Source organism: Lithobates pipiens, unplaced genomic scaffold (genome assembly GCF_037356315.1).
Source record: "Lithobates pipiens isolate NorthernLeopardFrog02 unplaced genomic scaffold, aLitPip1_a1.2 Scaffold_16, whole genome shotgun sequence".
Classification (NCBI taxonomy): domain Eukaryota; kingdom Metazoa; phylum Chordata; class Amphibia; order Anura; family Ranidae; genus Lithobates; species Lithobates pipiens.
In genome coordinates this window covers 419,123,261-419,149,579 of record NW_027507748.1, presented here as the reverse complement: position 1 = coordinate 419,149,579, position 26,319 = coordinate 419,123,261, and the positions used below count along the sequence as shown (strand labels likewise).

The 26,319-nt window shown below is 44.3% G+C and overlaps 1 protein-coding gene across 8 annotated transcripts in view; it reads right to left on the bottom strand.

Annotated features, from left to right (window-relative positions):
* Positions 1-26,319, bottom strand: part of SENP7 (SUMO specific peptidase 7) — a 122,739-nt gene that overhangs the window by 23,973 nt on the left and 72,447 nt on the right. For all 8 annotated transcript variants that reach the window (XM_077482490.1, XM_077482487.1, XM_077482488.1 and 5 more), the window contains 4 exons: positions 21,690-21,910; positions 17,607-17,731; positions 11,623-11,739; positions 5,776-5,898 (listed from right to left, as the gene is read on the bottom strand). In XM_077482490.1, coding sequence (XP_077338616.1) covers positions 5,776-5,898; positions 11,623-11,739; positions 17,607-17,731; positions 21,690-21,910 — 586 coding nt within the window. The remainder of the gene's footprint in view (positions 1-5,775; positions 5,899-11,622; positions 11,740-17,606; positions 17,732-21,689; positions 21,911-26,319) is intronic.

Below are 26,319 nucleotides of genomic sequence, written 5' to 3'. Positions count from 1 at the left end.
CCCCCCCCTCCTGAGCCGTACCAGGCCGCGTGCCCTCAACATGGGGGGTGCCTTGGGGAAGGGGGGGCCGCGCGGCCCCCCCACCCCAAAGCACCTTGTCCCCATGTTGATGAGGACAAGGGCCTCTTCCCGACAACCCTGGCCGTTGGTTGTCGGGGTCTGCGGGCGGGGGGCTTATCAGAATCCGGGAGCCCCCTTTAATAAGTCGCGGGCCCCGCCGCCTGGTATGGACTTAAAGGGGAACCCCAACGCCGGAAAAAAACGGCGTGGGGTGCCCCCCAAGTCCACAACAGACCCTTGTCCGAGCACGCTACCCGGCCGGCCAGGAAAGGGGGGCGAGCGAGCGCCCCCCCCCCCTCCTGAGCCGTACCAGGCCGCGTGCCCTCAACATGGGGGGTGCCTTGGGGAAGGGGGGGCCGCGCGGCCCCCCCACCCCAAAGCACCTTGTCCCCATGTTGATGAGGACAAGGGCCTCTTCCCGACAACCCTGGCCGTTGGTTGTCGGGGTCTGCGGGCGGGGGGCTTATCAGAATCCGGGAGCCCCCTTTAATAAGGGGGCCCCCGGATACCGGCCCCCCCACCCTATGTGAATGAGTATGGGGTACAATGTACCCCTACCCATTCACCTGTAAAATAAAAGTACCAAAAAAAAAACACAACACACGAGCTAAAATATTTTATTGCACAGCTCCGGGGGTCTTCCGTCTTCGGGGGTCTTCTCGCCGGACTCCTCCGCTATCTTCTTGTAGCTCTTTTGCTAGCGGAGGAGTCCGGCTTTCTTCCTCCCCGCCGCCGGCCTCTTCTCCCGACTTCAGGGGTCTTGTCCCCCTCTTCGGTTCTTCTGCCGGTCTTGTTGCCGCTGTCGCCGCCGCCTTCCGTTCTTCTTCTTCTTCTCCAGGAGATGTTGCCTCGACGATCTCTCCGGCCGGAATGCCAGAGCCGCGCTGCGCGGCCACTTATATAGGGACAATGGGGCGGTGTCGCATGGTATATGTCACATGGGTTGGTCACATGGGTTGATGTCACATGGGGACTATGACATCGTAAGGGGGCGGGGTCACCATGTGACACCAACCCATGTGACACCGCCCCATTGTCACTATATAAGTGGCCGCGCAGCGCGGCTCTGGCATTCCGGCCGGAGAGATCGTCGAGGCAACATCTCCTGGAGAAGAAGAAGAACGGAAGGCGGCGGCGACAGTGGCGACAGAAGACCGGGCCACCGCCTGTAAAAGAGCTATAAGAAGGCGCGGTGGCCCGGCAGAAGAACCGAAGAGGGGGACAAGACCCCCGAAGTCGGGAGAAGAGGCCGGCGGCGGGGAGGAAGAAAGCCGGACTCCTCCGCTAGCAAAAGAGCTACAAGAAGATAGCGGAGGAGTCCGGCGAGAAGACCCCCGAAGACGGAAGACCCCCGGAGCTGTGCAATAAAATATTTTATCTCGGGTGTTGTGTTTTTTTTTGGTACTTTTCTTTTACAGGTGAATGGGTAGGGGTACATTGTACCCCATACTCAATTCACATAGGGTGGGGGGGCCGGTATCCGGGGGCCCCCTTATTAAAGGGGGCTCCCGGATTCCGATAAGCCCCCCGCCCGCAGACCCCGACAACCAACGGCCAGGGTTGTCGGGAAGAGGCCCTTGTCCTCATCAACATGGGGACAAGGTGCTTTGGGGTGGGGGGGCCGCGCGGCCCCCCTTCCCCAAGGCACCCCCATGTTGAGGGCACGTGGCCTGGTACGGCTCAGGAGGGGGGACGCTCGCTCGCCCCCCTTTCCTGGCCGGCCGGGTAGCGTGCTCGGACAAGGGTCTGTTGTGGACTTGGGGGGCACCCCCACGCCGATTTTTTTCGGCGTTGGGGTTCCCCTTCAAGTCCATACCAGGCGGCGGGGCCAGCGACGTCTCCTTCGCGGGCCCCGCCTGCCTGGAGACGCGCTCGTAATGAGCGGACTTTCCTCCGCGTGTGTGGGCGAGTCCGTTCATTTCAAAAGTAGAGCGGATTGTATGGCGGACTTAGTCCGCCGTATTAGTCCGCTCAAAAAGTGCCGTGTGTGGGCAAGTCCGTTCATTCAAAAGTTTGGACGGACTGTCTGTCGGATTGTCTGACGAACTTAGTTGGCCAGACAATCCACCCGTGTGTACGCGGCCTAAGAGATTTATATATGCAACTCAATATGCTGCTATTATGGTTGGGGTTTTATGCATTTATTTATAATTTCATCCCATTGTATGCTTATGTAAGGAGTGCCCAGCAAACCATAGGTTTGGAGCCGGTGCCTACTGGGCATGTGTGGGAGCATGTGCACTGGCTCTCTGAGGCGTTGGTGGCCATCTTGGATATGGCTGGATGCCCTTAGGAGTTCTTACTTAGGAGTGTTTACTTGCCACCTGTGGCTACTTATGGGGTCTATTTAGGTGTGACTCACCAACTGATAGCCTTTCCTCTCACCCCAGCTTATGCCCTGATGGTCATTTTGGTGTGTTATGCGTTTTATACTACTGGGTTAAGGTAAACCTGTAGGCTGTATGCCATTCGCCTTTATTGCTTATAGGACTCTTGTTTAAATTATACAATGACATTTAAGCACAATTTCGGTTGTGGAGCCATCTTGAGATTTCAGTTGTCTTATGCCACTGAGTAAAGTTAAGACTTTATACTCAGACTTTATTCCACTTGATCCCATTGCTTACAGGATGCTTGATCAGGTTAAATAGTGACATTTAGGTGCTGTTTTTTTTATAGGTTGTGGCTGTTCCTCTGGGCATTTAGAAATTTGGCTGGGTGTTGTTGGTACATGCCTATAACCAAAATTGAGTCTCAGTGAGATTAGTTATAAGGTACTTTTCTAAATGCAATGCATTTAGACAATTCTGGGATATTATGTACTTTAATCCTGAGTAGGCATTCTATGTTTTTGCCTGTATAGTATAGCAGCACTCTTATTTGAAGGGAGGTACAGCAAAGAGAATTTGGGTATATTTTGTTCTTACATTTTTGCGAGTCCGTGATATCCGACCTATATTAATTGCACTCTTGATGGTTGACGTGTCTTGGGGTAATTGCATGGATTTAGATTTGTATACTGTGTATAAGTGTTATTTATGTGTGAAAGGATTTGCAACATTCCTCGCTTTGATGAAGCCTTCCCATTATGCTATCAGAACTTATTTAGCGTTTCCATCATATAACACCAATACATATAGGGTTTGTGGAGTGTTTATACAGAATAGAATGGAAATTTTTAACCATATGGGGTACAGTTCAGGATCGGCTAGATATGGGGGGTGGGGGGGGGGGGGTGATGGATGTGTGGGATGGACACCCTGAGTGTCCCTAGATAGACCCATGCACATGGTACATAGTATTGCAATGGGAAAGTATATTGTGTCATTAATTGTGATTATTGTAGATTTTTATTAGTGCTTACAATAGACAATACTGATGGCTCCTGAACAAGTGAATGTCTAAGAAATGTGTTGCACAAAGCAGAATGGTATATATATGATAAAATATGTTATTGCCCATGAGGTGATTTTCTACTATTTCAATTAGAATTTATTGGCAGTATTGTATAAATGTTTTGTATTTTATCTATTATGGATTAATAAACGTAAAACACCTGAAAAATGGCGAACACGCAAAATCCCATTCCTTTCAATGACACCTGTTCACATCTGAGAGTTTTTGTCACCTGAAGCAAAACGCCCTAAGCTCAAAAAAGAACATGAGCTTCTTTGCGGCAGATTACAGGCGTTTTTCTGCCTTTTTACATTGGTGACCTGAACAAAATTGCAGCAAAAACGCTCAGGTGTGAATGCAGCCTTAATGTCATGCCCTCAAGGTCCCATCTTAGGCTATTTTATAGTAAATTTATTTAAATGCTTTAGTTAGGGTGGTCACACACAAGCTAATGCCTACAGGACATGTAGCATCACAAACATGAGCACTGCTCGAGACATGCAGTATAAAGTTGTGTTTTAGGCTGTATATCATCAGAATTAAAACAGACCCTCACTTGCTCTGGCAAGCTCTTCCTGGCTACCTAATCCAAAATATATGCTAAACAAAAATTCAAAATAACAAAACCGAGGATTCTACACACCCAACTGGGTTAACTGCATCATTTATTGCATCAAAAAAACTATACAAAACATTGCTAGCAAAAATACCAGAACCCCCACAATCCCCAAATCCTCCCAACAACACCCCTCCTCCTATCAAATACCTCACCCTGTATGGGACAGAAATGCACCACCCCTCATAGACGAAGTTCCGGTATACAGGAACGAAACATGTAGATGTTGATGCTGGGACATGCACTCCCTTTTATTGGCCTAGCATAGAAACCCGACCTCACATAAAAGTTATTCTTTGCTTCACATACCTACACATTATAGCCATCTCTCCTTCCATATTCCCACATGGACAATCACCTACATAATTGCATTCTCTACCAGTGTGTATACCAACCGGACGAATCGATATCGGTCGAATATCGGAGTGTTCCTTCTTTTTTTTTTTTTGATCACTCAAATTCCACACATGACTGACTGACCTATGACAGTGCAGATATCCCTGTGGGTTCACATTGGCCAGTGTAACCCCTGTTCCATTACGGGGCAGTGTACAAACACGGGCATTGAGGTTATAAGGTGGATCACTGCACCCTTCAGGGAACGGGGTTTGGGGATCTCAGGTAGGTTGGCTTAGAGCCTTTTTTTTTTTTTTTTAAGGGGGGTGCTTGTATTGGAGACGGTGGGGTCAGCTCCCTATAGGAACATCACCCCATGTTTACAAGGGGTGGTGCATTTTCTGTCCTATGCAGGGTGAGTTATTAGGGATTATATAGGGGGGGGGGGTGTTGGGAGGTTTTGGGGTTCTGGTTTTTGTGCTAGCAATGTTTTGTATAGTTTTTGATGCAATAAATTATGTAGTTAACTCAGGTGAGTGTGTAGAATCCCCCGTTTTTGTATTTTTGTTTACAACTGAGCAGCAGAACAATGCTGAATGAAGGACATATATGCAAAGAAGTTGCACCCAAAGCACTACAAAGTCTCTCCCTTCAGTCCAAAGAACAAAACTGGTGTGGGCTTTCAAAACAAGTTCATCCAGGCTAGAAAAATCAAATCAGAAGGTGGAAACTCCACATACTGGAGTTTGGCTAGTATGACTACACTCCTCTCACCCATGGGCCTTAAAAATATGAGGACAGTGCTGCATGGCAAGCAAGAGGATGAATATATATTTTAATAAAAAAAAAAAAAAGCAGGGTAGAATAAAGCTAATCCTTAAATCTCGGTTCACATTGGAGCTATGCAGGACAGGAACCAGCGCAATTCCTGTGTGTATGCCCACAGTGCATCTGACCTTGAAGGCAGCTCACACTGCTCTCTGCGAACCGTTGTGGTCAAAGTAAAGTGAACCCAACCCCTACCCAGACCGCAGTGTCAACTGTAAAATTGGATGGAATCTGAACGCATGGGTCTGAACACTCATGCGATCCGATTACAGTGTGGACCAAAAAAAGGGTCCTGCACCATTTTGGTGTGAATGCAATTTCAGCCATACAAACTGTATGGCTAAATTTGCATCGCACCACATAGACATGATGTGGACAGCAATGCTGTGCGAATCACACACGATGTCTGACATTGCATAAGTGTGAACCCAGCCTCAGGCTATTAAAACCTGATCTGTAATTTGCTGCATTAGATCACAAACTCTGCAATAGTTTCAAGTGTAAAGAAATCGCAAAAAAAAAAAAAGCACTGTACTTACGATATGTCTGGGTTGTTATCACTTGAACTGTTTTCTTTTCTTGTTAAGCACTTAAAGAAAAAGCTACTAAAAATATGGCATCTGTCAGCAAAAGGTTTCGGAAATATCTCCAACATGAGGTATCTGGGGGAAGCAAAATTAAAAATTGCAATTTGAGTCAGCAATCCCCACAAATTCATAGCACATGGCATTCGATTATTGTCAGTCTTTTTATAATACGTTTAATTGTTTTTGTTTTGCTTATTATCAATTTAGGAAAGACAAATATAGCAAATCGACACAAATGAAATCTACAAGAAATAAAAACGGCTGAAAAAAGTTTTGCTAAATTCAGTTTTTTACATTTTAGGCCGGGTTCACACTGCTGCGGGGGGAGATCCGGATGTGATTCACACCGCACTGCAGTGCAAATCACATCCGATCTCCGTAGAGATGCGAGTTCAGCCATACAGATAGTATGGCTGAATTCGCATCGCTCCCGCAGCAAACTCGCACGGGACCCTTTTTTGGTCCGCAACAGAATCGGATCGCATGGGTGTTCACACCATGCGATCCGATTCCTGTGCGAGTCGGCAGATCGCACTGCGATATGCGGACGGATCTGGGGGTGTCATTAACATATCATTGACACTCCCAGCCGTTCGCATAGGGCAGTGTGAACTGCCGGCGGGAGTAATGCGATGTGGGAAAACGCAGCGGATTCGCGGCGTTCCCGCATCGCTGTGGTGTGAACCCAGCCTTAAGGAAATTCAATAAGGGCCAGTTCACACCAGATGCAGTTCCGTTAAGTTCAGTGTTTCCAAGTTTTTATGCACAAAATGTATGCACAGTGTTTTCCATGTATTTCAATAGCTCTAGTTCACACCATGCAGTCAGTTTCCGGTCAGTTTCTGCACCGGAAACTGACTGCATGGTGTGAACTAGAGCCATTAAAATACATGGAAATCTCTGTGCATGCATTTTCAGTGCAGAAAAAAAGCACACGGAACTGAACGGAACTGCATCTGGTGTGAACTAGCACTAAAGCTATAAACAATAATTAAGGCAAGCAAGTGTGTCAGTGTACCAAAACATGCAGCAAATTCAAGACCTTCTTACTACCGCCAGAAACAGCTTGTTAAAGAACTGCCACCAGTTCTCACTTCAGGAAACTGGGAGTAATTAAGACCAGCTCTGATCTGGTGTACAAAGGTACCTGAGTGCACACATGTCTGTGCTGGGAAGCTGTCAAATATGACAACTTTTTGCACGGTGCTCCATTCCCCGCACCCCCAGGGAAATCTGCCGCTCAAAAGCTAAATATAAACAGAGGCTGAGGATGATGGTGATGTCATTACCCAAATATGGACCTGGCCATATCTGGGAAATTACTTCTAACTAGGTGGGTGGAGCCTGATTTGGAACTGAGAGATTTGTTCCTCATCAGGTCCATTATGGACAGCGCACAGCACTGGGAGGGATTAGAAAGCCAGAATAGCAGCTATGGATCCGCCCACTGTTGTACGTTGTTAGTCAAATGTAAATCGAAATTAATAAACTAATTCCCCATCGGGCTCTGCTCGCCCCTAGTACAGCCATGCACCCGTCCGGGATGGGCGCAGTGCATTAACCTCAGTGCAGACACTGACAGATTCAATTACTTTTCTCCGACGGGTACAAGAATAAACTCTTTCGGTGTCCACTATACCCTTTAATCTTTTTATGCTTTACTTTAATTATAATTTTTTATCATTGACTAGATAATATGCATCAGTATAGCTTTTAATAAAGCGTTTTTTTCCCTGTGAATTATCCAGCAAGCATTAGCTTTACGAGGAACAGATGCCACGTCAGCAATAATCACAGACTCAGAAGTAAACACCATTATCCATTTAGTTAATTCACAAGAAAGAGAGATGGGGCTTTGCTATTGCTAACCTCCAGAAATTGATAGCCGTCTTGGAATAAGCATATACCAAACTTTTGGGAAAGGTCATGAATTCCTCAGCTTTATTCTTGAAAATAAACTTTTGAATCTGGCAGCCAAAGCAGGTGCTTTGAAAAGGCTAGTTGCCTGGCTTCTAACAGAGGTCAGCTTGCAGCATGTACTTCTCATGTCAAATTCAGTTTCTGAGTGCATTTTAATCCACTGCAGACACAATTCACACACAGTCACCCAGAATGTACTTGCTGATGCTTGGCTTTCTTTCTCTGCTTGCTTAATGTATCATTAGTCAAATTCAAACTTCCCTCTATAAGAGGAGGAGGGGTGCAATGCCTACATAGAAAACTGAGCCCTTGTTCAGATTGACTGTGGCTTTGAAATTGTGTGACTTCATCTGAAATTGCACAATTTCAAAGCCACGTGTCAGTGCGACCTCTGGTGCGACTTGGAAGATATTTGTGAGGCTTCATGCAACTTGCACCCGAAATCGCCAAAAGTAGTGCAAAAATGTTTTCAAATCAATTTGAACAGTGCGATTGCTGGCAATAGGGTGCGACTTGTCATGTGATTTGACCTGTCAAGTAGATCCAATGTGAACAAGGGCTAAAGCTCCTTTCACATGGGCATGGTCGGACAGCAAAACCAGGCAATTGAGGCACATATTTCCCTTACTTCAGCTACCTGTTAAAGCCCGGCAAGAGCCACCAGGCAGCCACATACACAGTATGGCAAAAAAAAAAAAGCATGTCATGGTCAGCAAGTGATACTGCTTGCCACCATGCCCTGTAAAAGGGAATAGGGCTGAGCCACAATCACAATGAGATTTGCTTCCGATGGGTGTGGTTGCAGTATGAAGAGGGATTTCGTACTGAAATCCCTTTTCACCAAACAAGCTTGTGGATCACCTGCAGACAAGCCACTGCTGACAAAGTGGTCCACTGCAGATTGACAGTCAGCAGCTAGGCCCATGTTAAAGAGGCCTAAATGTTTGGTTGGCTCTTTAGTATGCGTCTGAAGTTTTTGCTTTTACTTTTTAATAGATTGTACAATAGTTACATTCAACTTAACACAATCAAGTTTAAAGTGATATTGAAGCTTAATTTATTTAAAAAAACAAACATGTCATACTTACCTGCTCTGTGCAGTAGTTTTGCACAGAACAGCTCTGATCCTCTTCTTTTCGAGTCCCTCGCCAGTGCTCCTGATTCCTCCCCCTCAAGCAGTGCCCCCAGAGAAACCCACTTGCCCTGGGGGCACCACTGCGTGCGATTGATAGCAATGGGAGCCAATGGGCTCCTGCTGCTGTCTCAGCCAATGAGGGGGGAAAGTCCCCATATAGCCAAGGCGATCATGAACATCACTGGCCAGGAGCTCAGGGAAGGATTGGGAAGGGGCACTGCACACAGAAGGTTTTTTTACCTTCATGCATAGAAAGTAAAAAAAAAACCTTCAGCCTTTAGAACCACTAATGGGTTTGTGTGTTTTCCTAACCCCATACTGCCAACTGGATAAATCCCTGGATCAACATCCTATGGACTTTAAAAAGGAGAATTATATCAAAAACTTTTTTGGCTATACCTTTCCTATGCATCACAGGAGTGCAGTTCGTTCTGCACTCCTGTGACCTGTTTTCAGCTGACAGTGGGCCGAAGTCTGCTGCCAGCTGATGCAACAGAGGTGGTCCAGGCTCTGAAAAGATGCCAACCTTATAGCTCAGCCTCTCAGTGATCCACCTAGAGTCTAAGCCAACCCCTTGCCCCCTCCACATCCCAACACTGCATTGATTGCTGGAGGGGAGAGCAGAGAGCCACTGACTGACAGTCACAGCTCTCTGCTCAGAGAACTGAGCGATGATTGGTGTTTGATCACTCAGTTCTTGCTGCAGAGCCAGCAAGGGACAGATGCAGCATTGGATCGATACCGGATCCACCTAGGTAAGTATAATATGTGTTTAAAAAACAAAAAAATATATATATATATATATATATATATATATATATATATATATATATATATATATATATATATATATTTATTTTACACACACTTCTCATTTAAAAATTCCCATAGACCTGTATAATGTTCTGACTGAGAAAGGTTTAAAAGTTTTTTGTTTGTTTTTTCTCAACACTTTCAGCAAAGTCCTACTTCCACTGATCTAGCACGTAAAAAAAAACACTTTCCCAGTGTAAGATTGAGCCTCTTTTTGTCCAATCCTAAATTTTGGCCATGTGTCTTTTTAGGCATCTTACAGTAAACAGATTTTTAGAGTTTATATAATTATCACTGATATATTTTTTTTCGTTCTGTATATCTGGAGTCCTCCAACTCCCCTTATTAATTTTGTTCTTCTTTTAGGTCTTTCTAGTTTAACCACTTGCTGCCCATCGTATGTATAAAAACATCCTGGGCAGCAAGCAGTTATACCCGGATCATGGCTGCATTTGCAGTAGTATAGCTGTGAATGTTAGAGAGAAAATAATAATCCTAGCAAAATAATAGATCAGGTTGATTCTGAATTGTGATAGCAATAAAGTTGATAAAAAAAAAAAAAAAGGGACAGTGTATATATAAAAAAAAAAAAATATAGAAATAAAATTTTAAATAATATATATGAAAGTGTCGTCTATAGATCTTTTAAATTTTCTTCAGGCACAGTAGTTTGTTGCCTTTCCACAGGTGTACTCAATTTTAAAATGTGACATGTTATATTTTATTAAAAATTGGGTATCATATTGTATTTGTGTGCACTAAATTCATTTAAAGTGTATTTTTTCCAAAAGAATTGCCTTTTAAAAATGGCTGTACAACATTAACCATTTTCAGACCGGACCATTTTGCTGGCTTAAGACCAGACCACTTTTTGCGATTCTGCACTACGTCGCTTTAACTGACAATTGCGCAGTCATGCAAACGCGGCTCCCAAACAAAATTGACGTCCTTTTTTTCCCCACAAATAGAGCTTTCTTTTTGGTGGTATTTGATCACCCCTGCGGTTTTCCTTTTTTGCGCTATAAACAAAAATAGAGCGACAATTTTGAAATAAACGCATTATTCTTTACTTTTTGTTATAATAAATATCCCCGAAAAATATTAAAAAAACAATTTTCCCCCCTCAGTTCAGGCCGATACTTATTCTTCTATATATTTTTGGTAAAAAAAAGTCGCAATAAGCGATTGCGCAAAAGTTATAGCATTTACAAAATAGGGGATAGTTTTTATGGCATTTTTATTAATAATTTTTTTTTTTTTTTTTTTTTACTAGTAATGGCGGCGATCAGCGATTTTTATTGTGACTGTGACATTATGGCGGACACAGTGGACATTTTTGACACATTTTTGGGACCATTGTCATTTATACAGCAATCAATGCTATACAAATGCATTGATTCCTGTGTAAATGACACTGGCAGTGAAGGGGTTAAGTGTTCCTAGGGACGGGTTACTGTGGGGGGCTGGGCTTTTAGTGCACACTGATCTCTGCTCCAATCACATGTAGCAGAGATCCACATCACTTGTTGCTAGGTAGAACGGGGAGATGCTGTTTACAACGGCATCCCCCCGTTCAGCCGCCCCGTGAGACAATTGTGGGTATTCCCGCGGCCGGACTCACGGGGGTCCCGACCGACACACGAGCACGAGCGTCCATTTTAAAATGGACGTACCTGTACGCCAATATGCCTGCCCGTGCCATTCTGCCGACGTACATCGGGGTGCGCCGGTTGGGAAGTGGTTACGAGTGCAACAAAAATCAATCCGCATTTTCTTTTTTTACTAGAAAATTACTTTGAACCCCCAAAACATTAAATATTTTTTGAAAGCAGATACCCTGGAGAATAAAAAATAAATAAAAGGCTTGAAAACAGTACCTTTTAAACCAACGCTAACTATAACCATTACAGGAAAGACAAAAAGATACTCACTTCAGATAAAAATCAATGATAACATCATTGAGAAATTCTCCATGCTCCAAACACTCCAAATCTTCATTACTTACAGCAAGGCCTCCTTTTGTTGGGGGAGGAGGATAAACCAGTAATCTGAAAAATGGCAAAAAGTTCTTCAGTCAAATGTCACAGATTTGAATTCACCAATTTAGTTTTAATTTCCCTTTATTGTATTTAGTTTTGATGTTCTGCCATTTCAAACAGCGTTAACCTAGCTCAACTTTAACGTGAAGCGTTCATCAGCAGCATCTTCATTCACCCCCAACACAAGTATGTATTTTCCGATCGACCAGAAGCTGATCTGCCAGTGTTAACTGAAAAAGCTATTTTTCTACATTTTACCAACCGAGAATCCACTAGAGGGGGCCCATGAAACAGATACCAAGACCACAGATCTCCATTTACATGTCACAGGCTCTCTGATCCAGTGCCTTGAGAAAGTATTCATACCCCTTGAAATTTTCCACATTTTGTCATGTTACAACCAAAAACATAAAATGTGATAGACCAACACAAATTGGCATAGTCCTTATAACAAACCTTTTTGGGTGTGGATAGCAAGGGAGCAGCCTCAGCAACTGCCCTGATACTCCTAGAATTCCCATTTCTTGACAAAGTGGCACATAATTGTGAAGTGGAAGGAAAATGCTAAATGGTTTTCAAATTATTATTTTTTTTACAAATATCTGAAAAGTGTGGCGTGCATTTGTATTCAGCCCCCTTTACTCTGATGCCGCTAACTAAAATCTAGTGAAACCAATTGCCTTCAGAAGTCAACTAATTAGTAAACAGCGTCCACCTGTGTGCAATTTAATCTTGGTATAAATACAGCAGTTATGTGCAGCCCTCAGAAGTTTGTTAGAGAACCTCAGTGAACGAACAGCATCATGAAGACCAAGGAACACACCAGACAGGTCAGGGATAAAGTTGTTGAGAAGTTTAAAGCAGGATTATGTTATAAGAAAATATCCCAAGCTTTAAACATTTCACGGAGCACCGTTCAATCCATCATCCAAAAATGGAAATGGCACAACTCCAAACCTTCCAAAATATGGCCATCCACATAAAACTGACAGGCTGTGCAAGGAAAGCTTTAATCAGCAAAGAGGCCCATGGTAACTCTGGAGGAGCTGCAGAGATCTACAGCTCAGGTGGGAGAATCTGTCCACAGGACAACTATTAGTCATGTACTCCACAATTCTGTCCTTTATGAAAGAGAGTGGCAAGAAGAAAGCCATAAAAAGTCCAGTGAAGCCATGTGGGGGGACACAGCAAACATGTGGAAGAAGGTGCTCTGAGCAGATGAGACCAAAATTTCTACTTTTTGGCCTAAAAGCAAAATGCTTTGTGTTGGTGGAAAACGAACACTGCACATCACCCTGAACACACCATCCCCACCATAAAACATGGTGGTGGCAGCATCATGTTGTGGGGATGCTTTTCTTCAGCAGGGACAGGGAAGCTGGTCAGAGTTGTTGGGGAAAATGTACTGAGCCAAATACAAGACAATCTCGGAAAAAAAACCTGTTAAGAGTCTGCAAAAGACTTGAGACTGGGACGGAGGTTCACCTTCCAGCAGGACAACGACCCTAAATATACAGACAGAGCTACAATGGAATGGTTTACATCAACGTTTCTCAATTTCAGTTCTCAAGTACCCCCAACGGGTCATGTTTTCAGGATTTCCCTCAGATGAAACAGCTGTGGTAATTAAGGCAGTGAAACTAATCAAATCACCTGTGTAAAATAATGGAAAGCCTGAAAACATGACTTGTTGTACCCCCATCTGTTTTTGGTTGTAACATGACAAAACGTGGAAAAGGGGTGTGAATACTTTTTCAGGCACTGTAGATTCACCACAGATGTATAAGGAGGATCTTTCTGACTTTTATTTTTTTTTAAGGTAATAAAGCGGAACATCACCCAAAAGGGCAAGTCCACTTTTTGCTCCTCGTCACCTCTGCCATATTTGGAATATATACATTATATATTTTTTTTGGGGGGGGGGTACCTTGTTTTGAGAAGTACCCGCTCCCACTTCTGCTCCGACCACCTAGGTGAGTTACAGGTCCCAGAAGGCTGCAGGTCCATTTACAATGTGTATAGTGAAGCTACAGCCAGCTTTCTACAGTTAACAAGCCAACACCGGGGACCTCAAGACCAGTAAAGAACCAGCCTAGGGGGTCGACCGTGCTGGATCCTGTGACTATTTATTGAAAGTCAGCAGCTACAGTTTTAGCTGCTGACTTTTATATTTTTGGAAACCTGGCTGAAGCTCCTCTTCAAGTTGTCAGCCACAGTGTGTGTATAAAAAAAACTTTATGGTGATCATAGAGAACAGTACTAACCCAGCAGAGGATCAAGTACCACAAATACAGCAATAAAATGGTAAATTGTGCTGAATTGAAAAGGTGTAAAATAATATTATATATATATATATATATATATATATATATATATATATATATATATATATATAATGTATGTGTATGTATGCGAGTACGTGATGGGTAATATTTGACTAGATTAGAGCACGCAACTACATGGGTCCAGCAACCTTGAGCTTTTGAGCAGTCCATGCTCCTCCTCAGTATGGAAAACATTACCTTAAAAACAGGACATACAACAAGAGATGCAGGTGAAATGGTTAAGGAGTCTGGTGCTTCTGTTGTATGTTTTATGCTTTGAACACTTTGGGTTCCCAGTGGAGGGGAACCTTGTATTGTGTGAGCAGCCATTTCAGAATAAGTCAGAAGTGTTGAAATCCTGGAACCTATTGATGATTTTTGTTAATGACAGTGCTAACCAGAAATGTCACGAGAAATCACCAAAGTAACTTGTAAACAGTTAAAATTAATATTGAGAAAAGTATCCTATTTTAAAAAAAATGTATTAAATCATTATAAAAAGGTAAAGAGTTCAGAAAACTAGAGAGGCCAAAAAAATAACCCCATCTGACCCCAGATCTCATATTTAAGAGGACCTGTCATGCTTTTTTCTATTACAAGGGATTTTTACATTCCTTGTAATAGGAATAAAAGTGACTTTTTTTTTTTTTTTTTAAAGAACAGCGAAAAAATAAAAAGTTAAAATAAGAAAAAAATAAAAATTTTAAATGCGCCCTGTCCCACCAAGCTTGCGTGCAGAAGCGAACGCATAAGTGAGTAGCGCCCGCATAGGAAAGCGGTGTTCAAACCACACATGAGGTATAGCCGCGATCGGTAGATCGAGAGCAATAATTCTAGCTCTAGACCTCCTCTGTAACTCAAAACATGCAACCTGTAGAATTTTTTAAACGTCGCCTATGGAGATTTTAAAGGGTAAAAGTTTGTCGCCATTCCATGAGCGGACGCAATTTTGAAGCGTGACATGTTGGGTATCAATTTACTCGGCGTAACATTTTTCACAATATAAAAAAAATTGGGCTAACTTTACTGTTGTCTTTTTTTTTTATTAAATAAATAATTTTTCCCCAAAAAAGTGCGCTTGTAAGTTTGCTGCACAAATACGGTGTGACAGACAGTATTGCAACGACCACCATTTTATTCTCTTGGTTGTTAGAATAAAAAAATATACATAATGTTTAGGAGTTCTAAGTAAAGGGGAGGAGATGGGTGGGCAGTGAAAGCTCCATTAGCATTGCTGGCTGTCATACCAACAGCCACCACTAGAGGGTGCCAGATTCCAGAAGGAAACATAGGACCGCAGAAGGCTTCAAAGCCGCGGCCTCAATTACCGGCTGGTGGCGGCACGGGCCGACACGATCACGCCGGGGGGGTGCACGGAGACAGGATACCCCCAGCTGTGCTGCCGCAGGCGCCAGGTCGCTAATTCTAGTCACAAATGCGACCTGGTGCCCGGGGTTTGTCGAGCCCTGCTCTAGGATATTGATGGGCAAGGTTCTTTCGGCTCTTGACTACTGTCCCTGGACAGTTGTCTTTTCTAGTACTGCTCCCCAGCCCGAAAGGCTGGCATCTGTCGCTACCATTTTCCAAATAACTGGTCTGAAGGATTTTCCTTTCAGCAGATTCTGGGTTAGTAACCACCAACTGAGGCGTTGGGACACCTTTAGGGATAGCCACATTGGCAAGTCTAAAGCTTGAATTGTTTTGTTCCAAGTAGAGAGGATACTGTTTTGCAACAGCCTTGAATGGAACTGGGCGTATGGAACCGCTTCGAATGAAGCCACCATGTTTCCTAGCAACTTCATGCAAAGGCAAATGGAGGGATCGCCTTTTGACCTGACCATCCGCACCAGCTCTCTTATGGAATTGATATTTGCCTGAGGCAAGAACACCTTTATCTGGGCTGTGTTTATGATCAGACCCAAGTACTCCGGTCTTTTCATCGGTTTTAAGGACCATTTCTCTAGGTTGAGAATCCAACCCAAACTTTTCAGATAATTGGTTGTAATGGGCACGTTTTGCTCTAAACGAGCCACTGACTTGTATATAAGCAATAGATTGTTTAAGTACGCCAAGACTGTTATGCCCTGTGCCCTTAACCTGGCTAGATGTGGGGCCAGGACTTTTGTAAACATCCGGGGTGCTGTAGCTAGCCCGAAGGACAAGGCTACAAACTGGAAATGCTGCTGTTCTACTTCAAACCACAGAAACCCTTGGTGAGTGGGAAAATATAGGAACATGCAGATATGCATCCCTGATGCAGATAGACGCCAGAAGTTCTTCTCCTAGTAGGATAGAAACTACTGACTTTATCGTCTCCATGCGAAAGGAGCGGATCTTCAGGAACTGATTTAGATTCTTTAGATCTAGAATGGGTCTGACATCTCCATTCGGTTTTGGTACTGTGAAGAGGTTTGAATAAAACCCTGAACCTTGCTTTTCTGTGGGGATCTGCATGATCACTCCCTGAGCCCAAAACAGAGATTGCCTTTTCTCTGGATCTTTGGGAACGTTTGACCTCTGGAAACGAGACTGTCAAAAGTCCCAAAATTCCAGCTTGTACCCCAAAGTTACCGTGGAGATGACCCATCTATCCCGATTTCCTCCTGCCAGACTTATGAAAACCACAGAAGTCTTCCCCCTCCCCTCCCCCCACCCTGGCGAGGGGGGGGGGGCCCTTCTTCATGATGTGACTTTAGGATTTTGCTTTGCAGGTTAGCGGCCCCAGGACGATTTTTAAGCCTGGGCCTGACATTTTCTTATCGCCATAGAAATGCGGTAAACATATTTTAACATTTGGCAAAGCTGGCTTGATAACCCTAGTCTTGCCCCACCACAATTAGTGATGGATAGGTTATTACATTTATAAGACTTACTTTGAGTTTTTATTGTTATAGCCCGAGTTTAGGAATTTCTCTGTTGCGCATGCTAGAGTAGACAAAGGAGACTTCTGACTAAACGTCCCACAGTAAACTTGGGCTATTTTGTTTTTGTTCTGTTATGCTTTACATACTATGTGCTGCTCTGTACCTGGTCCTATATTTCATGTTCAATGCAAGTGTTGGTTGACATCTATGCCTTTCAACTCTAACGTACAAGCACTTTTTTCTGCTTTGTCAATAAATTTTATTTTTTTAATCAAAAAATAAACCAAGATAACCTGGTGGCAACTGATGGTTTTGGTCCCCTATTTACTTATTAAATGGCAAACTGGTGATGTGACAATGAAAGACCTAGCAATGGTATGTTTTCTAGGAATATACATTTAAATACTTAGATATCACACCCTATTGCCCCAGTTGTGTTTTAAAATAACCATTTAAAAAAAAAAATAATAATCTTTAAAATTGATTTTGCTGCATTATTTGGCAAACATAAGCAGAGAAATGTCATAAGCAGCCTTATAAGTAGGAGAAAGTGTCCAAATCAATATTTGCTATGAAGAAATAAAAGGGGACAGTATGATTTTTGATCTTTCGTTTGTAGGCCCTATTTGTATCAATACACAGGAACATTCTGAAGCTCAATAAAATGTCAAATGGTGAAAATACACACCTGATAGGAACTCCACTCCTATGTGCTTCACTCAATACATCATGTTGCTCAGGTACCATAGAAAGAGAAAACTGACCATCACTCCATTTTTGCATAAGTCTATAAGTGGATTTTACTTTCTTGACCTAAAAAAACGGGAGGAAAAAAAAATCTATTTCACTAAAGTTTTTGATGAGCAGATTTTTTTTATTAACAGCAGTAATGCACTCCCTTAATGTATGGACTAACTGTAAGCTATCCTGTATAGGGCAGCACTAGAAGCTAACATTTAATAGTCATACCTTGTTACAGAATAACCAGATAAAACAGGATGAAAGACCCTAACAAAAAATATCAAAATTTCTCAAATGTCAGATTGTGGTTTTAGATCTCCACTTGTTGACCAGACCATTTTTAATTTACAGGTAAAAATCTGTATTTTTTTGCTGTAAAATTACTTAGACCCCCAAAAATGATATTATAAATATATATAGAATTTTTTTTTATATTATATAAAAAATAATTTTTTTTATAAAATATGGAATGGCACGGACGGGCACAATCACGTACCTGTACGTGTCTGCCTTCCAGCGGGTGGGGGGTCCGATCGGGATGAGGGGATGGCCTTTGGTTTCTGGCCATCCCCTCTCAATCACTCCTGGCAAATGAGAAGCTTCCCCTGCCTGTGTAGTGTAAACACAGGCAGGAGGAAGTGATGTGATGTCACTCTCCTCGGGGAGGTCTTTTTGACCGGACGGCAAGGAGAGAAGACATAGTAAGTGTGCACCAACACTACACTGACATGTAGGTACACATAGGCACACTGTCACCCCCCCCCGATCCCCCCCCCCCCCAGTCACAGTGTCACTGATTGCAGTGATCATTTATTTACTGATCACTGCATTTAGTGTCAGTTGTGACTGTAAAAACTGTCAGGGCAGTTAGTGTCAGGTCCAGGGTAGCCCCCTACCCCCCCAATAAAGGTTTAACCCCCTGATTGCCCCTAGAGTTAACCCTTTCACCCCCTTTTGCCAGTGTCCCCAAGCGATCGTTTTTCTGATCGCTGCATTAGTGTCACTGGTGCCGCAAGGTAGCTAGTTATTTTTTAGGTTCACCGCCAGGTTTTTATAGCATTAGGTACCCCCATATACTACCCAATAAAGGTTTTAACACCCTGATTTCCCCTAGAGTTAACCCTTTCACCAGCGATCACCGTATAAGTGAATTAAAAACAAACAAAAAACGTTCATAATATATACCCAATTTTTTATTTTTTGTAAAATATAAAAAATGATGTTACGCCAAGTAAATAGATACCCAGCATGCCATGCTTTAAATTGCGTCAAACTATGGTACTTAAAAATCTCCCTTGGCGACATTTTAAAAATTTCTAGTTTACCGGTTTAGAGTTGCAGAGAAGGTCTAGTGCTAGAATTATGGTTCTCGCTCAAATCTTTGTGGCGATTCCTCACAGGTGTGGTGCGAATAGTTTACATATATGGGCGTGACGTATGTATGCCTTCACCACTGCACCGTTTTATTAATTTTTTACACTGTCCCTTAAACTTTTTTGACCACTTTTGTGTTTATGTAAACATTGCTTGCAATAACAATACAGCATGACAGGCCCCTCCAAAAGACCACAAATATCTCTTCTGCCCTTGAAAGTAAAAGAGAAAAAAATGAGCTTTTGCTCTATTAAAAAAACAAAAAAACGTCTTGACGTCATAACATCGCTCCGGTCCATAAGGCCATCTTTCCTTCGCTCATGTGCCCAGCCACCGCCAGTGTTGGATCGATTCTTGGGCTTCACAATCAGCCAGATAAGCCCAAGAACCCCCCGGAAAGGGACGACCTCTCCTGCCGCTTTTAAATATGATACAGTGGCAAATGCTCTGCTCGGACAACTTTTTATCGGAAAGACCGGATCCTGAGGGAAAAACAAATACAGGGGTTATGGCATCTAGCTGAAGCCATAACCCTGGTATTAACCCACATATACACGATCAGAATCTTTGGTTGGAAAAAGCTCTGATGGTTTTCCCAACGGAATTCCGACAAGATTTTCACTCAAGCTGTCTTGCATACACACGGTCACACCAAATTCCGACCGTCAAGAACGTGGTGATGTACGACGGGACTAGAAAAGAAGTTCAATAGCCAATAGCTTCCATCTCCTCGTTGAATCTGAGCATGCATGAGTTTTTGCGTGTTGGAATTGCATACACAAACGCATTTTCGGATAGGAACTTTCTCAGATCGAAAAATTGAGAACATGCTCTTTTGCTGGCCTTTTGAGTTTATTTTGCTCTTGCTCTTTTGAGTTTATTCGCTTTAGCATTATAAGTGTTCTATTATTTGTATATTCTTTGTTGTGTAAAATTAGTAAGCGCTGGAACTTTATTACATAGTGCAATACAATTTTTTATTTATATTGTGGATATATATGGTGAGCTCGCCGATACCCAGTACCGATACTTTGCGGTGCGATTTGCGTCAATACAAAAAAAAATTGGCGCAAATCAAACTGCAAAGAATTGTAATGAGATTCCGGTCATAATTTCATGCAATTTTTTTATTATTCCCCCCCACCGCAGTGGACACTGCCGCTGTCTGGAGAAAAAAAGTCAGACAAACCTGCCTGCTGTATGGATGTATGGGGCAGAAGGATATGGGGAAGCTGTGGTGTGTGCATCAACTACTTGCAGGAGAATGGAAGAGGCATCTCGGCCGGCTGAGAACAGGGCGGTGGATGACAGAATAGAAGCGGGAGATGAGCTGGTGGATTTACAGGATGACTTGAGGGGATGGTGTGGGGGAATCATACTGACCAGAAAGATTTGTCCACTGTGTTTGTAGAGGCAGTTGGCGCTAGGTTTGTCCTCATACCGATACTGAGCATTTGCCTGAGTACTTTAATGCTCCGATACTTCACCCGATACCTGGGCAGTCAGGGTGATCAGTGCGGTGGGAGAGTTACAAGCACCAATCACCCTGTAAAGATTTCAAAATCTGACAGCCGGCCCGTTTCTACGCTCCCCTCCCCCCCCCCACAGCTTTCAGCTGCCTTAGTGAAAGTGAAATCAGCGGTGATTGTGCTTTTAACTCTCCCACACGATAACCACTGACTGTCCCCATATCCTCCTCCAGTTCCCCTCAGTGTCTCCCTCCCTGCTGCTGTCCCCCTGCGTACTGGTGTGTCCTCCATTCTCCTCCTCCACCCCCTCGATCTGTGAGGGTGGAGAGCGTAGCTAGGAGCCAGTAAATTCAGCTCCTTACTTTTTCTGAATGGACAGAGTCAGTCCATTCACATAACTGAAACATCATAAACTGTGTTTACAATGTTTCAGTTTAAGAATGGAGAGAAGCCACTGTCTTCTCTCCATTCATTTTCAGTGCAGCTGAGGCTGCTGAAAAAGGGACTGTGGAATCTGTGTGCCTAGGCCCTTTCCCTGTCTCAAAGGGAGATGTCAGGGGTCTGTTAAGACCCCTGATATCTCACCAAAGCCCCCCAACAGGGCTGATAAAAAAAAAAATTGCAATAAATAAACAAAAAAATGTATTGTAAAAAATAAAAAATAAAACAGACACTGTCCACCCCCCCAAAAAAGAAAGCATTGTTAAAAAAAAAAAAAAAAATTTACACGCGTGCCACTGTCACATGAGATTAAAAAAAAAAAAAAAAGTATAGGTAATCGGTATCGGCAAGTACTTGAAAAAATAAAGTATTGGTACTCGGCCTTTAAAAAAGTGGTATCGGGACAACCCTAGTTAAACAATGTTAAAACTTTTAAACTGCCCACTAGCTGGCGCTTTAAACTCTTTCCACACACAAACGCAAGTAGTGGGGGAAATCACACGTGATTCGGACAGGAATCGCACCGCACTCCTGTTCAAATCACATTTGATTCTTTGCAGTGCGATTTAAGCCCATTCATGTTGAATTGACACAAATCACACTGCAAAATATCGTCAGCATTTGGGCGAGTATCGATACGCGCTTAAATGCCTAGTATCGTCAACGGTATCGGCGCATCCCTATATATAACCTTCCATACATCAGAGTTCAATCTCAAGAATATATTCAATTTATTAGATGCCTACCTCAGGCGGTTGAGAGCCAACAGAACAACAATTTAACTTGAAGGAACACTCTTCAGAAGGTAAGGAATCAAGCATGGAGTACATTTCCTCCCAGCTAAACACTTCAGCGAGAGAGGGTGAACCATGTTTGCTGGCTTCCACCATAATTTCGCTCATCAGAGACTGCTCTTTGCTTGTAAAAGGTTCCGCTAACTCCAGAAAAATAAATTCATTTGATTTGGCTACCAGGAAAAAGAAAATATAGTAGAAAAAGTTTAATTGGAGAAAAAAAAAAAAACTATGTTAATAATAATTTTAGTTCACCATACATTAGCATAATTGTCCAATATTGCAATTTATATTCCTCACTTTAGTTCTTGGAAGTTATCAAAATTACAGAAGACCTTCACCTTATCTGTAATAGATCTGCTTTAAAGGGTAACACTTTAGTGGGGGGGGGGGGGGGGGGGAATAGCAAATAAAGAATAATATAGCGTATACAGTTGTGACACAAGTCATGTTGTAATTGAATGTTATTAAAAATGAACTTTCCTTTTCAATCTGCAGCCTCTGTAAATTTCTGAAAATGCAATATGGCTACCTGGAGGTGTTCTTTACACAGAATGTGTACTGAACACACCTCGGAAACCTAATTTCCTGTTCTGCGATAGGCTATACTTAGACCCCTTTCACACTTGGGCAACGTTAGTGCTAAAGCGCCGCTCATTTTAGTGCTTTTTGGCGGCTAGCGGGGAGCTTTTAACCCCAAAAAAGGTGTTAAAAACTCCCATGTTGTGGCACTGCCGAAGAGCTGCCCATTCATTCCAATGGGCAGGGGCGTTTTGGGAGCACTGAACAATCCTCCCAAACCACTCCAAAGATGCTGCTTGTAGGACTTTTCCAAATGTCCCGCAAGTGCACTGCCCGGGTGTGAAAGCATTAATTGCAATCAATGGGAAGCAGTTTTCAGGCACTTTACCGGAGCTATTTCTAGCGAATGTCCTCACCTAGAGGAACCCTGTCTTTGTGGGGAGCTGCCAAACACAGGCCAATCCGGCTCTAATAATTACTTTGTACACATGATAACCTGTGTCCAGAGCTCCTCTACCACTACCTCTTGGACAGTGAGTGAGTAAAAATAGGATTTTATTTTGTACTCGCCGTAAAATCCTTTTCTCTGCAATTCACCGACTGACACAGCTCCTCTATTAGACCATTGGGTTGTTAAGCCATCTTCAGGAGAGGACTAGGCATAACATGTTAACATGTAATACAAAAACTAGAACTTTCTAGTTCCGCCCAAGGGGCGGTCCCTTAGGTAGCAACTGCACAGCCTGCCTTGCAGCTTCAGTACGTCAACAAGCAGTATAACAGAGAAAAATAGGAGGGGCGGGTGCTGTGTCAGTCGGTGAATTACAGAGAAAAGGATTTTACGGTTTTATAGAATTTTGTTAAAAGTGTGAACAGATGACCAAGTCGCCGCTTTAAACACTTGAACGACAGACGCTTGATGTCGGAAGGCCCAAGACGTTCCGATTGCCCTTGTGGAGTGGGCCGTGAGCGGAAAAGGCATAGGCCTGTACTACAAGCTGTCTGAGCCACCTGGAAACGGTGGCCGACGAGACCGCCATGCCTTTTTTCGTACCAGCCACAGAAACAAACAAGGAGTCTGATTTCCGAAAGGGAGCCGTAGCAAACAAATACACCCTCAGAGTCCGTACCACGTCCAGGGAGTGAAGGGCCACCTCCTTAGGTGTCGACCTCGGACACAGAGATGGTAACACAATGTCTTCTTTGATGTGGAACGCCGAAACCACCTTCGGTATAAAAGAAGGTTGCGGACACAACACCACCTTATCCTTGTGGATAACCAGATAGGGCGACTTGCAAGACAAGGCCGCCAGTTCCAAAACCCTCCTGGCTGAAGTAATGGCCACTAAAAAGACCACTTTCTGGGAAAGAGTCAATAGAAAGATCTCTCTGATATTCTCAAATGGCGGTTTTTGAAGCGCCGATAACACCAGGTTCAGATCCCACGGGGGTAACGGTGGACGCACAGGAGGAACTACATATCGGACCCCTTGAACAAAAGTGCTCACTCGAGAGTGAGACGCCAGGGGTCGCTGAAAAAAGACAGCCAAACCTAATATTTGTCTACTGGTTCTTGAGGCTAATTTCTGGTCTACTTCTTGCTGTAGAAACAGTAGAATCCTGGATATAGAAAAGGAGCGCGGACGCCATCCTTTCTCCTCACACATGGAGATGCAGGCCTTCCATATACGATGATATATCTTCCAAGAAGAAGATTTACGTGTTCTCGGCATGGTTGGAATTACTGAGTCCGAAAGACCCCGGTTCCCCTGCTCTAAAGAAAAATAAAAATAAACTTAAAACTAGCGATGGTAAAGCAGGATGGAAAATCAGACCTTGCGACAGAAGGTCCTCTCAACGGCAGTCGCCAGGGGGCATCCGCCACCAGGTGCACTAGGTCTGCATACCAAGGACGCTGAGGCCAATCTGGGGCAATCAGTATTATTGGGACCCCTCGGCCTCCACTCTGCGGAGTAGACGTGGCAACAGTTTCAGCGGAGGAAAGGCATAGATCAGCTGGTACTGATTCCACTGAGCCACCAGCGCATCTGCCCAAGGATCTCTTGTCCTGGACACGAATCTCGGCACCTTCTGATTGAGACGGGAGGCCAGAAGATCCATGTCTGGTGTGCCCCATCGCAGACACAGTAGCCTGAACACCTCCGGATGCAACGCCCATTCGCCTGGGTCCAGCATCTGGAAACTTAGATGGTCCACCTGCCAGTTCTCCACTCCCGGCATGTAAATGGCCGACAGGGCCGATACATGTCACTCTACCCACTGAAGGATGTGAGCGACCTACCGTGCGGAGGCCAAGCTTCTTATTCCTCCTTGGTGATTGACATATGCCACCGCCGCGGCGTTGTCTGACTGGATCCTGATCGGATGCCCTCGAACTCTTATCAACCATGTGGAGAGGCATAGCCTGTTCGCTCTCAGCTCGAGCAGATTGATCGGCAACTTGGATTCCTCCACCGACCAGAGGCTCTGGGTTGACTGAACTCCCATTACTCCACCCCTAGCCGGTTAGGCTGGCGTCCATTGTGATAACTGTCCAATTCAGAGGAAGGAACGACTTCCCGGACCGAAGTGCCGGGACCTTAGACACGAGAGCAGGGAAAGCCTGACTAACTGGCTCAACTGAATCTGCCGATGCAGGGACAACGGAGATTTGTCCTATTTCGTCAAAATCTCTTTATGCAGGGCTCTGGTGTGAAACTGGGCATACGGTACTGCCTTGAAGGAGGCCAGCATGAGTCCCAGAACTCGCATGCAGAAGTGAAGTGACGACCACCTGCGGTTCATCAACAGTTTTACCGTGGCTCTGAGAGTCTGCAGCTTGTCTGAAGGGAGAAACACTCTCGCTTCCATGGGAGTCCAGCAGTAAGCCAAGGTACTCCAAATGCTGAGTCGGTACGATCACCGACTTTTTTTAGGTTCAACAGCCACCCAAATTCCTGCAGGGTCTGCATGGTAATCGCCACATCCTCCTCTAGCTCTGAGGCGAAAGACACTCTCAGGAGGAGATTGTCTAGGTATCCCAGGATCGCGATCCCGCGTTGCCGCAGCAAAGCCAAAACAGGGGCCAATACCTTGGTAAAGACTCGGGGAGGCTGATGCCAAACCAAAAGGGAGAGCCACAAACTGGTAGTGGGCTTCCCCGACTTCCAGAAACTTCTGATGCCGAAGGCATATGGGTATGTGCAGGTACGCATCCTGGATGTCTAAGGACGCCAGGGAGTCCCCTTGATGGAGTGCAGCGACTACTGAGCGAACTGATTCCATTCTGAACCTTTGTATTTTTACAAAGTAATTGAGGGCTTTGAGGTCGAAGATTGGACGTACCCCTTCCTTTTTGGGGACTACAAAACAGGCTTGAGTAGAACCCCTGGAAAAGTTCAGATACCGGAACGGGTACTACCACCCTGCGACTCAGCAGGTCCCTTACCGCCCCCAAAAGGGCCTCCCCGGCGAGCCAGGAGTACGGGTATGCTGGAGGGGAAGAATCTGTTTTGCGGCCAAGAGAGGAACTCTATCTTGTAGCCTGAGGAAATCAGATCGCAGACCCATTGGTCGGACAGCCGAGAGGCCCACTGGGATGCAAATTCACGAAGGCGCCCCCCCCACACGCGTGATGTGGGCGGGAGCAAACCTTCATGCAGTAGCACTTTTGCTTGCAGGCTTGCGGTTCCAGGGATGCTTTTGTCCTTCAGAGGTCGTTCTGTCGGGCTGGGGATGCTTGGTCGAAGCCCCGGGCGGATGAAAAAGCCATTTGTGAGCAGAGAATGAGGGCCCTTGCCTACGGCGTGGCTCCTTAGCCTTCCTGGCCTGTGGGAGTAGTATACTCTTACCACCTGTGGCATTTTTAATAATGTCATCCAATGAGGCTCCAAAGAGCTGGTCGCCAAGGAAGGGAAGATCCGTCAGGGCTTTTTTGGATGCCTGGTCAGCAGACCAGCATTTTAGCCAAATCAGGCGCCTCAGCACCACTGCTGACACTGTAGCCCTGGATAACAGAGGAAGAGTATCCAGGGCTGCATCACAAATGTACTTCAGGCCT